Raw genomic sequence first — 15,764 nt, 5'->3', positions numbered from 1 at the left:
TCTAGTCAATGCCCATCAGTGACTTCCCTCCTCACACTGATTGAGTAGTTTAAATGGAATGTTGAGCGCTCTTTGTTTTTGTGCATACCCATTAACAAGAGTTCTGTCTGTGGTGCTGAATGCAGTGTACTTTCCCTCCATGTAGTTCATCGCATGTATAATAATGAAAATACCTACCAAAAAGAGACCATGGATGTGGTTTATTTCTGTGTATGTTAAAAAAGTAAAATAAGTAGCATGTCTGGATGTGATTTACAGTAGATATATCTGTCAACACAGTTATACACATGATGTATAATCCTGTAATATGATTCCGGCCCACGATGGCAAAAATATATTCTAATGTGGTCCTCCATGGAAAATACTTGCCCAGGCCTGCCCTAGACACTGTCAATGCTCGTCTGCCTGCTTTATATAGCAAGCCACGTGACTCACGGTCTGGAGGAGCGATTCATTGTTCGTGAACGGGGTGGTGTACCTAATAAACCGCGTGTATAGTGCACTACTTTTGATCAGAACTCAACGGACCCAGTCATTGACTTGTATGGTGGATAAACAAAAACATTGTAGACGTAGCTCAGGATCAGCGTTTTTATTGCAGTCATTTAAAATTATTTGAGGCGCATTCAAGTTACGACTGCCATAGGGAGGGAAACAGGCATTCTAACAAGCAGCCAATGCACAACAATTCTTGCTGCCGCAGGGAAAACAGCTTTTCAATCCTACTTTATTTCTCAACTCCTAAATATCCTCGAACTGCACTATTTTAAACCTGGAGTATAGAGCAAAAGCATGGTTAAGCACATTACCGCTCTGCAATTCACTTCGAGTGCATAGGGGAGAGGGGGGCTAAACGTAGCACGTCTGTTGTAGAGTAACTTGGGGTAAACCACCACTCTACTCCTAAATCATTTTTGGGGGAGTGACTTCAATTTTGATGAGACAGATTACATTTTTAGTTGAGCAAGAGTAGTGGCAAACAGGGAAAGCTTTCGGGGAATTTTTTGGGACATGAAGTGCTTTCTGTGAGAAGTACGAGCAGGGGGCGTGTTACCCAGGGTGGCGGTATAACCCAAGTTACCCTTACAGGTAGGCCTACATTATATTCAGTGTTTATGCAAGTTTTCTGGAAACAGAACTCCCAAGAGATTTTTTTCCCCCTAGAAGAAACACTGGTACAGATCTATGATCTGCTCCGTCTCCCTCAATACTAACCTTAACCATTAGTGCATAACCGACCCGTGACCAGCATCTAGGGGCCACTTCAACTAACAGTGTGTGGTTTACTCACTTGACCAGCTGGAAGGCCTCAGGGAGCACGTCGGCGAAGGCAGTACGGTAGACGATGGCATTTCTCCTCTTACAGTTCTGAATGACATCGTTGGCAAGGTAGAACAAATTGAGCCGATGCGAAGCCTCAGCTGCCAGGAGAAAATAGCAGGAAAAAGGGGGAGGGAGAGAGAAATAGTTCAATTGTAAACCACAGTGGTGGGACTGTAAAAATTGCGAGCATGACAAGTGTTACAAACAAAATACCATACAACTTCATATGTCTAGCCTTTCAGTACCCGACACTGCCACAGCATTAGGCTTATACAGGTAACTGCCAAAATAAAAGGCAAAATCAACAACGTCTCTTAATAGGGCAGTGGGCCACCACGAGCCGCCAGAACAGCTTCAATGAGCCTCGTCATAATTTCTACAAGTGTCTGGAACTCAAGCAGTGCGGCTTGGCAGGGTTGTGTTTCGGAGGACGCATGGCTCTGGATCGTTGCCTCTCCCAAGTCCGTAGGGGAGTTGCAGCGATGGGACAAGACTAACTACCAATTGGATATTACGAAATTGGGAAGAAAATTTTTTTTTTTTTTAAAAGGGTAAAAGCACATGGATCTCTATTGGATAAATGCGACACCATTCTTCCATAAGAAATTCCACAATAGGAGTTTCATTGATGGTGGTGGAAAACACTGTCTCAGGCACCACTCCTCAATTTCCCATAAGTGTTCAATTGGGTTGAGATCTGCTGACAGACGTCCATGGCATATGGTTTACATCATTTTCATGCTTATCAAACCATTCAGTGACCACTCGTGCCCTGTGAACGTGGGCATTGTCATCCTGGAAGAGATCACTCCCATCAGGGTAGAAAGGCTTCACCATAAGTTGAAGGTGAGCACTCAGAATGGCTGCGTATTTACTGCCGTTTAAGGGGTTGAGCGGATCTAAACCTTGCTAGGACAATGCACCCCACCTGATATCAATTTACTTAATATACATTATATACTGAAGTCTTTCCTTAATTTAGTCAGTTACCTGTACGTTGCTGGACACATTGCCTTCTTGTAACCAAAAGGGTAACTTTCCTGTGTTTCATACAAACTAGGATACTCTTCATCCTGTCCTGCATGGATTGACGCCATGTTTTGGGAGGTTTAACTCAGATGCAGGCCTGAAGCCTTACCTTGCACCGGGTCCAAGATACCCTGGCCTAGGGCGATTGAAAGTGGAACCCCAGTCTAAAGGCAGTGACAGAGCTTTTCCCAAGGCCAAGTAGGCTCTGGACAGAAACCGCAAAAGGGTCACTGGAACCACTCCAAAACATAAAAAAAAGTGAAAAGCTTAAAAACAGACCTGAATATTTAAAAAAGGACAAAACAATGCTTATTTTCCCTGCTTTCCCCTCGTCAAAACTAATCCCAACTTCTCAATACATTTAGCAGTTGATGACGGCATCGTCACCGCTACTGTCATGGTTGTATATAACACCAGGACAAAGCATTGCAAATGCAGGACAAATCCAAACATTCTATGGCGCTAATGCCCAAAAAAGATTTACACAAGAACCAAGATTACATTTATTCAAGGTTCTCATTAGCGTTCCAAGATAATTTTTCCTAAATATATTAAATTTTCAGGATGGAAAAACACTTTCCGTTAAACTTAAAATGACTGAAACCACATCTAAATGTATGTAGAAAAAGATAAATGGACCTATATATTTTTTTAATAACAATCTTAGAATGAACAATAACCTAAATAAAAGCTACAGTGCCTTCAGAAAGTATTTATGCCCCTTGACTTATTTCACATTATGGTTAGAGACAGAATTAAAAATAATTAAATTGAATTGTTTTCTCACCCATCTTCACACAATACCCCATAAGTATTTGTAGAAGCACCTTTGGCAGCGATTACAGCTGTGAGTCTTTCTGGGTATGTCTCTAAGAGATTTCCACACCTGGATTTAACAACATTTGCCATTTTTCTTTTCATGCATTCCCATAACATGATGCAGACACTACTATGCTTGAAAATATGGGGAGTGGTACTCCGTAAAATCCAACAACACAACACTATGTATTCAGGACAGAAAGTGAATTGCTTTCCCACATTCTTTGCAGTATTACTTTAGTGCCTTATTGTAAACAGGATACATGTTTTGGAATATTTTTATTCTGTAGAGGCTTCCTTATTTTCACTCTGTCAGTTAGGTTAGAATTGTGGAGTAACTACAATGTTGTTGATCCATCCTCAGTTCTCCCATTACAGCCATTAAACTCTGTAACAGTTTTAAAGTCACCATTGGCCTCATGGGGAAATGCCGAGATCAGTTTCCTTCCTCTCTGGCAACTGAGTTAGGAAGGTTGCCTGTATCTTTGTAATGACTGGGTGTATTGATACACCATCCAAAGTGTAAGTAATAACTTCAACATGCTCAAAAGGATATGCAGTGTCTACTTTTTTATGTTGACCTCTCTACCAGTAGGTGCCCTTCTATGTAAGGCATTAGAAAACCTTGCTTGTCTTTGTGGTTGAATCTGTTTAGGTAGTCGTTCAAAAATCACGTTATAGTGGAACCGACAGCATTTTACCAACACGAGATCTTAAAATCCGTTCATATAAACCCACAGAAAGAATAACAATTTTTACATTTTCTGACTAGCGCGCACTTAGACATGGTCATTTTCACATTTTCATTAATTCATAGAACATTTGGGAATTACGTATAGTCAGGCATTTGTGAAAATTCTATAGCAATATAGTGGGAAAGCAGCCGTGTGTTTGAACAATTAACACACACAGCAGTAAATAAAACATCTGTCCTGTCCAGGACTGCATTCTACCCAGACCATTGAGCCAATCAGAGCAACAGAAGGCCTATGCTAAAAAGCCAATTGCCACACAAATTTCACCATAATTCTAGCCTGAGTCCTGCTTACAAGCAAAAACTAAAGCAGGAAGCATCAATAAAAAAGTAGTCAGATGAAGCAGATGCTAAGTTACAGGAGTATTTTGCTAGCACAGACAGGAATATGTTTCAGGATTCTCCGATGGCATTGAGTACACCACATCAGTCACTATCTTTATCAATAAGTGCATCAAATGACATCATCCCCACAGTGACAGTACACACACTACCATTCAAAAGTTTGGGGTCACTTAAAAATGTCCTTTTTTCTTTTTTAAAGAAAAGCACATTTTTTGTCCAATGAAATATCAAAATGATCAGAAATACAGTGTAGACATGTTAATGTTGTAAATTACTATTATAGCTGGAAACTGCAGATTTTTAATGGAATATCTACATTGGCGTACAGAGGCCCATTATCAGCAACCGTCACTCCTGTGTTCCAATGCCACGTTGTGTTAGCTAATCCAAGTTTATCATTTTAAAAAGGCTAATTGATCATTAGAAACCCCGTCTGCAATTATGTTAGCACAGCTGAAAACTGTTACTCTGATTAAAGAAGCAATAAAACTGGCCTTCTTTAGACTTGTTGAGTAACTGGAGCACCAGCAATTGTGGGTTCGATTACAGGCTCAAAATGGCCAGAAACAAAGCACTTTCTTCTGAAACTCGTCAGTCTATTCTTGTTCTGAGAAATTATGGCTATTCCATGCGAGAAATTGGCAAGAAACTGAAGATCTCGTACAACGCTGAGTACTAGTCCCTTCACAGAACAGCGCAAACCGGGATGCTAGGCAGAGCTGCAAAGAAAAAACCATCTCTCAGACTGGCCAATAAAAGATCAAACTGGGCAAAAGAACAGACACTGGACCTCTGCCTAGAAGGCCAGCATCCCGGAGTCACCTCTTCACTGTTGACGTTGAGACTGGTGTTTTGTGGGTACTATTTAATGAAGCTGCCAGTTGAGGACTTGTGAGTCATCTGTTTCTCAAACTAGACACTAATGTACTTGTTCTCTTGCTCAGTTGTGCACCGGGGCCTCCCACTCTTTCTATTGTGGTTAGAGCCAGTTTGCGCTGTTCTGTGAAGGGAGTAGATGTGAGCTGATGTGAGTAAGACCTTTAAACAGGTCAATATTCACAAGGCCACAGGGCCAGACGGATTACCAGGACGTGTACTCCGAGCATGCGCTGACCAACTGGAAAGCGTCTTCACTGACATTTTCAACCTGACCGAGTCTGTAATACCAACATGTTTCAAGCAGACCACCATAGTCCCTGTGCCCAAGGAAGCGAAGGTAACCTGCCTAAATGACTACCGGCAGCGATGAAATGCTTTTAAAGGCTGGTCATGACTTACATCAACAGCCTCATCCTGGAAACCCTAGACCCACTCCAATTTGCATACCGTCCCAACAGATCCACAGATGATGCAATCTCTTTGCACTCCACACTGCCCTTTCCAACCTGGACAAAAGGAACACCTATGTGAGAATGCTATTCATTGACTACAGCTCAGCGTTCAACACCAGAGTACCCTCAAAGCTCATCACTAAGCTAAGGAACCTGGGACTAAACACCTCCCTCTGCAACTGGATCCTGGACATCCTGTACGGGCCGCCCCCAGGTGGAAAGGTTAGGTAACAACATATCCGCCATGCTGACCCTCAACACGGGGACCCTCAGGGGTGCGTGCTCAGTCCCCTCCTGTACTCCGTTCACTCATGACTGCATGGCAAGGCACAACTCCAACACCATCATTAAGTTTGCCGATGACACAATGGTAGGCCTGATCACCGACAACAATAAAACAGTCTATAGGGAGGTCAGAGACCTGGCAGTGTAGTGCCAGGATAACAACCTCTCACTCAATTTGATCAAGACTAACGGAGATGGTTGTGGACAATAGGTAAGAGGAAGACACAGCGTGCCCCCATTCTCAAAGGGGTTGTAGTTGAGCAGGTTGAGAGCTTTAAGTTCCTTGGCGTCCACATCCAACAAACTAACATGGTCCAAGCACACCATGACAGTCGTGAAGAGGGCAGGACAAAGCCTATTCCTCAGGAGACTGAAAAGATTTGGCATGGGTCCTCAGATCCTCAAAAGGTTCTATAGCTGCACCATCGAGAGCATCCTGACTGGTTGCATCACTGCATGGCATGGCATGGCAACTGCTTGGCCTCCGACCGCAAGGCACTACAGAGGGTAGTGCGTATGGCCCAGTACATCACTGGGGCCAAGCTTCCTGCCATCCAGGACCTCTATACTAGACGGTGTCAGAGGAAGGCCACAAAAATTGTCAAAGACTCCAGCCACGCTAGTCATAGACTTCTCTGCTACTGCATTGGAAAGCGGTACCGGAGCACTAAGTCTAGGTCCAAGAGTCTTCTAAACAGCATCGACCCCCAAGCCATAAGACTCCTTGAACAGCTAATCAAATGGATACCCAGATTATTTGCATTGCCCCCCCCCCCCTTACTCTGCTGCTACTCTGTTTATTCATCTATGCATAGTCACTTGACCTCTACATATTACCTCATTTAACCGGTGCCCCTGCACATTTACTCTGTACCGGTACCCCCTGTATATAGCCTCGCTACTGTCGTTTTACTGCTGCTCTTTAAATATTTTTTACTGCATTGTTGGTTAAAGGCTTGCCAAAAACTGAAAAACACAGCTGAATGAATTTATGCAAATATGTAAACACCACGGGAGCCTTACACTTGAGAAAGTCACAATCCTATTGATCAAAAAAAATAATAAAAAAAAATAAAAAAGATAGGCTCTCTCCATCAGCTGCCAATGCACATTAATAAGATCAACTAATGCTAGCCAGAGTGAGATGAGCTAAAATCTAAACACGGGAACATCAGCTACACCCTCTCAAACTTTTTCAACTAGTTGACTGACAAAATTGATAAAGAAAATGGGGAATAGTAGCCCGCTAGTCCTTCTGCAGCCTACTCGCCAACGCATGCTTGTCCCAACCAAAGTTGACAATGGGAACTTGCCTGCCCACCCATTTGATCGATGCCAAATACATTTCATTGACAACTAAGATATGCTAACTGCGGATAACAGCTGTTCAAGTTCAGCATAGCTCGCTAGCAAAACGATTTACATTTATTGCTACCTAACCAAACACCTGCAGCATCTCCTGCTGTAGCCAACAAAAAATGATATGAAGGGGAAAAGTTGGACACTCACCCACTCCTCCAATGAAATAGCATTCTCCCAGCAGCTAGCATTAGGCTCAGTGTTCTTAGCTTGCTAAATAAATAGCTACATGAATAGGTACGCTAGCCCAGGGGTGGCAAATTCAATCTGCGCAAGAACAATATATTTTTTTTAAACTATGAATTTGCAGGCCAGCCATAGCCTATTTGTTTTCACAAAAACACATGCAACTATGACCCAAACTGAACGTTTTATTAGAAAAGTATGGCACTTTATAATGTCCACTTATGTACATATGATGCCGTTTATAGTATTTTAACATATTAAAACAAAAGATAAATAATATGCCCAGCCTTTGCTGCTATGCTTGCAGATGTGCATAACATGCTGTGGACCCTGATCAAAAAGTATGTAATAAAAACGTAGCTATGCTGTAACAACTGAAAACATGATTAAAAATGTTTTGCCAACCATTCCCAGCCCGCTTTTGTTCAAAATATTGAATCAGTGCATCTTGAATGAGTTGTGGCAGCAAACAATGTACCAGGCTGTGATTTACAACCTGATATACATTTCTTGGCAGTACAAAAAAATATTCCTGAGTGAATTATATTAATCGTCCATTGAACTGCATCCATCTATTCTGCCAACAATGCCTGACAGTACATCATGGAATTGAGTAAAATAGAACCCATTTTAAATACATCTTATAAATGTTGGTTTTGAAGCATAAACTGGGAATTTCTTTTGACTGATATGATTGTCTGTTTCATACCTGCAAAGTAGTTAAAACTGTCAGTTCTACTTTAAAACACTATTGCACAGAGTCCATGCAACTTGTGACTTGGTAAGCACATTTTTACTCCTGAACTTACATTATTTAGGCTTGACATAACAAAGGGGTTGAATACTTATTGACTCAAGACATCACAACTTTTAATTTGTAAAAACATTACACTGACATTATGGGGTACTGTGTGTAGGCTAGTGATCCAAAAAAAAATATCTCTATTTAAAATTCAGGCTGTAACAAAGTTTGATAAATGTTAAGGGTATGAATACTTTCTGAAGGCACCGTAAACAGTCAGGGGAATTGACAGTTCCTCAAGTATTCCGATCACAATTTTTTGGCTAAATCAATACTTCCCTGCATATTATGTGAGTGCCTGCACATTTGACCAGTCACTGCATTATTTCCATATAAAAAGTCAAAAATAGCAATATTATAGCATAAACAATTTTTTAAAATAAATGTTTAAAAGGCCTCGGAATTTTAACCAATCACTGCACAATATGGTTCAATCAAGCCACACGTCAACAAACTTATTCCCTCAGCACGTGACAAAATCATTGGATATTACCATGCAAATGATCAGAATTGACTCTGCCATACCAAGCATTTTTGCCCGCACATATCACAAAAATATCTCGCCGAAATCCTGGAGGGACTGTTTAGAATTGTGGAAGTTGGTTCCTGTTTCAGTCATGTCTTTGGCCACGGTCACATTGGTCAAACAAAAACACACAAATGATTGGGAGGCACTATTTGTCAACCACAATGCAGGTCATGGCTGCATAGTGCAATTGGCGAGAAGCAACTGAAGCGACTTAAAGGTGACTTCATCAAAAACTGTATGACCTTAAACCACATGGTTTTTGTAAAGCTCCTGCAGTCAACACGTCGCAAGTCGGACCATTTTTATACCCATAATGCAACACTTTGGAAGCTGGTGATCAACGATGGTCTGCTTGCTAACTTATATTGTGACATTATAAAGGCAGGTAGCCACTAGTGATGGGGGTCTCTCTGCTCTCTCTCGTCCCTCTGCAGCAGACATGCACTGAGTGTACAAAACATGAATATTGAGTTGCACCTAAGTATCATGATATCGTGCCGCGAGGTCCCTGGCAATTACCAGCCCTATTAGCCACTATGACATCAACCCTGTGATTCAGACGTCATATACAGCCAGGCAAGGCACTTAGCCACGATAAGATCATCAGAGGTGTTCTGAAGTCATAGGCTAAAGAGTGAGGCAGTTAGCCACTATTAGCCCACGTCAACACATTTATTCTGTCACACCATAAAAAGGCAGACACTATATCAAATTAATTTATGTTTTTTGGCGATATTCCAAATGCCTGTATCTGCATTTATTTGTTATTAGGAGTGTTTATGTCCGCTTGCTCGACTGTTGTATTTTTGGTCTCTTCTCCTTCGCGCACCATCCCATTTACGCCAGAGATCTGTATATAATGACGAGATGCAGGTCTCTGCCCTAACAATGGGAGACAGTTGTTGTCCCAAAGTCGGGAAGGCAGGCGACAAGCTTGGACCGTTTTTAGCGAGAGTGAAACCTCTCGCGTCGCCTGTTCCTATGATTTACACACACGTATTTTAGCCAAACACTTATACTAGCCCTCTAGTCTTTCATTAAATGTGCAATGACCATAAAACATAATTATAAAGAATTGGCAACTCATTTTCATTCTGAAAAATAAGGTAGGCCACTTGAATTCAACAACTGAACAAAGTGGACAGGCTAACATGCTTTGCAAACACACAGAAGGGTGTGTTCATAACAATTCAACTGTTCAACCTTGTTAGTTAGCAAATAGATCCAAATTGTCTGAACTTGAAATAAAGATTAGCTGGCTTATTACTAGCACGTGGGCTTGAGATTTGTATTTAATTAGGCAAGTCAGTTAAGAACAAATTGTTATTTACAATGACGGCCAAACCCGGACGACGCTGGGTCAATTGTGCGCCGCCCTATGGGACTCCCAACCACAACCGGGTTGTGAGACAGCCTGGAATCGAACCAGGGTCTGTAGTGACACCTCTAGCACTGATATGCAATGCCTTAGAGCGCTGCGCCACTCGGGAGATTGTTGATGAGACCTGTGTTCATTTTCTATAGCCTTACGCCTGGTACAAGAAGTGAATCATTACTGAATGTGCATTGTGCATGGTTCTAGTCAAATAACTGAATTTATATAGTGTGAAACATTTTTATAGCTTATTCGCAGTTAGTCAGCAACTCTACATAAAATAATTCTCTCTGGGTGAGTGCCAGCTCATGTTTTTTTTATTCGTTTAGTTAAATTGGGAACACAAAAGGGCATTTTAATACACTTGAAAGCCAGATTAGTGATTATCGCCAAAAAAAGCAGGTTAAACTATTTTGATAAAATAATGTAATTATTAGTGGGTCTTATGGTTGTGGAAGGCTTATATTTATCCAGGGTATAACTTCACAAGCTGTGAATTCATTAGACTATTTCTGACTGTTTGAAATGCAGTGACCATTAACTGTACAACACTGATTTAGAGAAAACATTTTTTTTTTTTTTTTATGTTTTAGATATGGTCGAGTCACATAAGTTTGAAAAAATATTATTTTTAGGCCTAGTCACCCAGCCCTAGCAGACACTAAAGCACTTAAAATTTGAGCTAGGTCGAGGGAAACCTGCCAAATTTCACAACTGGTGCCAGCTCGATTAAAAGTCGGGCTGGTAATGCCGTTCCTATGCAACCACCAAGCTGATCACTGCTGGATGCTGACAACGTTTAGCTAGCTTGTCTGGACTTGTTTCTGTTAGCTAGCAGATTGACAAGCAAATATTGCAGTAGTCAGAAATGACACGAATTACCACCATAGCTGGATCCTTCATTACATTTTTGCACTACACAATCTTGTATGAGAAGTCTGCTCTCAAATGCTAGTGACCTAACATTAGCTAGCAAATCAGAGTTAAAACAAGCTATCTAGCAGGAATTGTAGCTTGCCAGATCGTATTGAAAGCTAGCTAGCGACATCATATCAAACCTGTCTAGTTTGCTTGGTTAGCATGCTAATAGCCAATGTCATGGCAAGCAAGGTAGGAATTAAGTTAGCTAGCATGTTATGCTAGCGACGACGCAAATCGTTTAGCTAGCTAGCTAACTTCAGCAAGCTAAATGCATGGCTCTGAGTCTGGCTTGTACTGGCAGGAGTATGAGGTAATGTTAGTTACATTATGGTGAGGGTGAATTAAATTCAACATCTTGCTAGCTAGCAACATTAGTGAAGCCAGCTGCAGTCACATATTGGCTACCTTGCAACATGACATCATTTCTAATTATCTGCAAGCAGTGGAAACGCAACTTGAGCTAGGCCACCAAGTCCAGCCCAACCTGGGTTGATTTCAAAGTGCCATTGGAAGAACCTCTAAGGTTTCTGGCCTACATTGGTTCTTAAGTGAAATCCCCACAACCCGGGGCCCCGGGCCATGCAAAACAAACTCGCCCTTTTAGCCTCCATCATACAATTTTTAAGCATTGCCAACATCAGCTTCTGGTGCTGAAAGGCCGGAGCACCAGCAAACTTAGTCATGGTTACTGAAAAACTCAGAGCTCCCCCTCCAAGGCAATCACAACAACATCCTGATACTTATCTAAGCCTGGGTGAAAATACATACTTCCCTGCTGTAGTAACAAGACCAGGCATACCATCCTAACACTGTACTCTTCCTCAGCCAATGGGTATAAACTAACACGAGTAATTAGCAGGCTATGCATTTTGGAGTGAGTGAACAATCACTTGTGCCTAAACTAGGTCAATGAAGGAATCATACAAAGACCCCTTCACCAAGTTGCACTGCAATACACCTTTAGCACGTCGGCTGTGGCTTGGCCCTTCAGTGTAGCCTATGAATGATCGCTCAGTGTAATAAAAGCCCATCACTGTTGATTCAGGTTCTATCAGCATTTGTCTTAGAACAATGCACAGAATAAGCCTAGCCTAATTAAGCTTTAACACCGCAATGAACGTCAGGGAGGGACTGCTGTTCACACCTGGCATCGCAAACACAGGGCCTGCCGCCTGACTGAATATTCAATCGTTGAATTTCAGTGATGCTTGAATCTAGTGCATGTGTAGTGCTGTGAATTCATAAAAAGCATAACAGCATTGACCAAGGTACAGTAATGTGGACGAATATAAAGCACAATGAACCAATCCATCCATTGGATCCTTCACAACCACCAACATATTTAAATATTATGAGGTGTGCAATAGCTTTTCCCCCCCCCCCCAGGCTTTCACAAGCCGTACCTTCTTCACTCTCACATTTTTAACTCAAAGAAAATTACCTAAAAAAAATAAAATAAAGTGCAACCTACAGTTGCTACATTCATTTGGGGACTTATAAATTTATGATATGTAGACCTACCCATTGATTCTTTAATACCTATAAAAATGCCCCAATGGGCTTAGTTCAACTGTCATACCCCATTAGAACCCAAAATATAAGCTCCCATGTTTGTAAATGTAAACAAACTATACCTCTTCAAAACTAATGTTGATGATGGATTGTCAGTGCTTTCATCCATCGCTTTGTCTATGAATTTGAGTGGTTACACTTACCATATTATTACCGAAACATTGGCCGGGACAATTCTTCGTTATTGTGTCAACTGCTTATTGCTGCTTTAAAAACTACATATGAACAGCATCAAACAGTCATTTAGAGTTACATGCTGACCAGACCAATCAAGCACGCACGCATGTTGATTTTGTCCATCCACACCAGACACGATCAGGACACTCAGGTTGAAAAGTGTAAACAAAATCTGAACCAATTGTATTAATTTGGGGACAGGTCGAAAAGCATTAAACATTTATGGCAATTTAGCTAGCAAGCTTGCTGTTGCTAACTAATTTGTCATGGGATAAATACATTGGGTTGTTATTTTACCTGAAGGTCCTCTACTCCGACAATTAATCCACAGATAAAAGGGTGAACTGAGTTTTTTTCCCTAGTAATCGCTCCTCCTTCGGGCTTCTTCTGACTTTATATGGCGTTTGGCAACCAACTTTAAGGTGCATTACCACTTCCAACTGGACAGGAGTGTGGACCTCAGTTCATCTTTCAATCACCCACATGGGTATACGATCCTAAAAACCAATGAGGAGACGGGAGAGACGGGACTTGCATCGCAAATAAAACCAAGTTATATTTTACATGCGTGAGCAGTGTGGGTGCAATGATTGAATAACATGTATGTGTACATTTATTTTGCAACGCGAGCGGTGAGGTCAGTTACGTTATTAAGTCACACCTCTCCCATCTCCTCCTTGGTTTTTAGGCACATATACCCACGTGGGTGATTGTAAAATGAACTGAGGTCCTCACGCCAGTCAGTGATGGTAATGCACCTTAAAGTTGGTTGTCAACCACCATATAAGGTCCAAAGAAGAAGCGATTACTAGAAACTAAAATCGGTTTACCCTTTTATCTGTGTATTAATTGTCAGAGTAGAGGTCCTTGTGCATTTCAGGTAAATTAACAACCCAATGTTTATATCCTATGACAAATGATCTAGCAACACCAAGCTAGCTATTACCATAAATGTTTGCTTATCAACCTGTCCCCAAATTAATAGTTGGCTCAGACTTTGTTTTGATATTTCAACCTGCTAGTCCTGATTGATTTTGTCCTCCAACTCCAAAATGCCTGTGAGCTGTCTGGTCTGCATGTTAGGCATACTTTACTAGTAACTACAATCTTAAAAAATAAATAACATACAGTTTCTAAAACAACACACAGCACATAATGACAAATATGGACTACCAAAGCTTCATTGTCGCTAACAAAAAAGCAGAGGAAAGCATACAGCAAAAGCAGCACAGCATGTTCTGGTCTCCGGGACACCTGAACAACAGTACATTCAGGCATCTTCAATTATCGTACACAAGCATTATACACTCCCTATAGGCCTACTACAACTGAAGCTCCCAAAATGGTTGGTAATTTCCTGAGGAAGGCTAGTCTACTCCTCAAAACGTACCTATTTTTATTGTGCAATAACTACTATGTAGTTAACAGGAAGTTACAGTAAACTCAATAACATAGTAACTTTTATAAACGTGTAGGCTAATTACTTAACTATTTATCTAACTAGTTAACATGTATTTTGATTGTTACTGTTTGACACATCTAAGTCCAACTGATTTAGGGTGTTAAACCAAGGATGGCAAAGGCTTCAAGAAATGTGACAGTCTTAACAGGAGAATAGCTAACGTTAGCTAACAACTTTACACTAACGTTAATTCTATGCGTAGAATACTTGCTCACTGCAGCCATTGTTTGTCAACAACTGACCAGACACGTTATAACAAACATTTGCTAGACAACACAACTAGTAACGTTAGTAGTGATAGCATGATCTGGCTGACACTGCAAGTCAACATTAGCTAACTTGTTAACTAACTAGCTCCACATATGCGCACTCCCGCGTTACTTAACGTTACATAAGAACTATAAGATACATTACCTGATTTAATTTCACATGACATCCCTGTGTTGTGCACCAATGTCACTAACTAGATACTGTTAACATTCGCTAACCATAGCTACATAGGTTAACGTAAGTAGCTAGCTAACAGTTACCTAGCTAAAGTTAGCTAACCTAGCAATATAACGAGCGATAAGCTAGCCAGGCAAACCAGATATCGTTAGCTAGCTAACATTAGCAACTCACATTTCCTCAACCATTTAATCCAGTAACGAACGATAAGGCTGTGGTATTTCTTGTTCTCAATGCACCAATTTGATAGTCCTTGAATTGATTCCATTGTGTTCGACACTCCTTGAAACCGTCGGTCCAACGTTGACTCCAGAGCTACAGGCAAACCACGACTTTGGCCGCTTGACGCACCTGATCCTGCAGCCATCTTCGGGCCTTGCACTGCCAAGCCACACATAAAACAATGAGCCAGATATTTCAGCGGATGTATAAGTGTGAAGCATCCGGTTGGCGTCGATTCCTCTCGCTACCAAATATGGTGATGAGAGAAAGCCCAATGGTCGGCAGTAGGAGAAGATGGCGCGAAATTCAGCTATTTTTCCCTTCGATTAAACATTTCATCTCCATACAGTTTTCTGTTTCCAAAACTATAATCTGTAACAAACAGATTGGACTGCGTGTTGTAGACTTTACCCTTTGCCAAAGTGTTTTTTTAAGTGCAAGGGGGAATTTAGTTATTGCACACGCGCACTTCATAGAGTAGGCGTTCCCTAACGGAAATATACAAATAAATTCCAGTACGCGCCAATAGGATCTCACTAGCTCGTGCTTGGCTCTGCCCACCTCCTTGCTTGCACAATGATTAATTTGCTCCCGTTGGAAACAGGGTCTTCTTCGATGAGGTCCAATAAATGTTGCATTACGCCACCTACTCGACTGGAGAATAACTCCCTTATGCTTTGCTTAAAATAAATAAAGAAATACCTTAAACTACACTCACAAAAAAAATAACAAAATATACCATACTCCACTACTTAAATAAATGTAGTCCTACTTCAGGCCAACAGCCTGAAAGGAAGGGACACAACCACTTAACACACCCGGTAAC

General features: G+C 41.3%; 1 protein-coding gene across 4 annotated transcripts in view; it reads right to left on the bottom strand.

Annotated features, from left to right (window-relative positions):
* rprd2a (regulation of nuclear pre-mRNA domain containing 2a) overlaps positions 1-15,334 on the bottom strand; it is a 40,370-nt gene extending 25,036 nt beyond the window's left edge. For all 4 annotated transcript variants that reach the window (XR_014380402.1, XR_014380404.1, XR_014380403.1 and 1 more), the window contains exons 1-2: positions 14,891-15,334; positions 1,292-1,421 (exon numbers count right to left, since the gene is read on the bottom strand). Coding sequence is in view for 1 of the 4 variants with exons in the window: in XM_045694613.2 (XP_045550569.1) it covers positions 1,292-1,421; positions 14,891-15,113 (353 nt within the window). In the remaining 3 variants the exon portion in view is untranslated. The remainder of the gene's footprint in view (positions 1-1,291; positions 1,422-14,890) is intronic.
* Positions 15,335-15,764: the final 430 nt, after the last annotated feature.

This window comes from Salmo salar, chromosome 14 (assembly GCF_965601325.2).
Source record: "Salmo salar chromosome 14, fSalSal1, whole genome shotgun sequence".
In the NCBI taxonomy this organism is placed as follows: Eukaryota; Metazoa; Chordata; class Actinopteri; order Salmoniformes; family Salmonidae; genus Salmo; species Salmo salar.
Note: the sequence above shows the minus strand (reverse complement) of the source record. Positions and strands in the feature narration are given on the sequence as shown.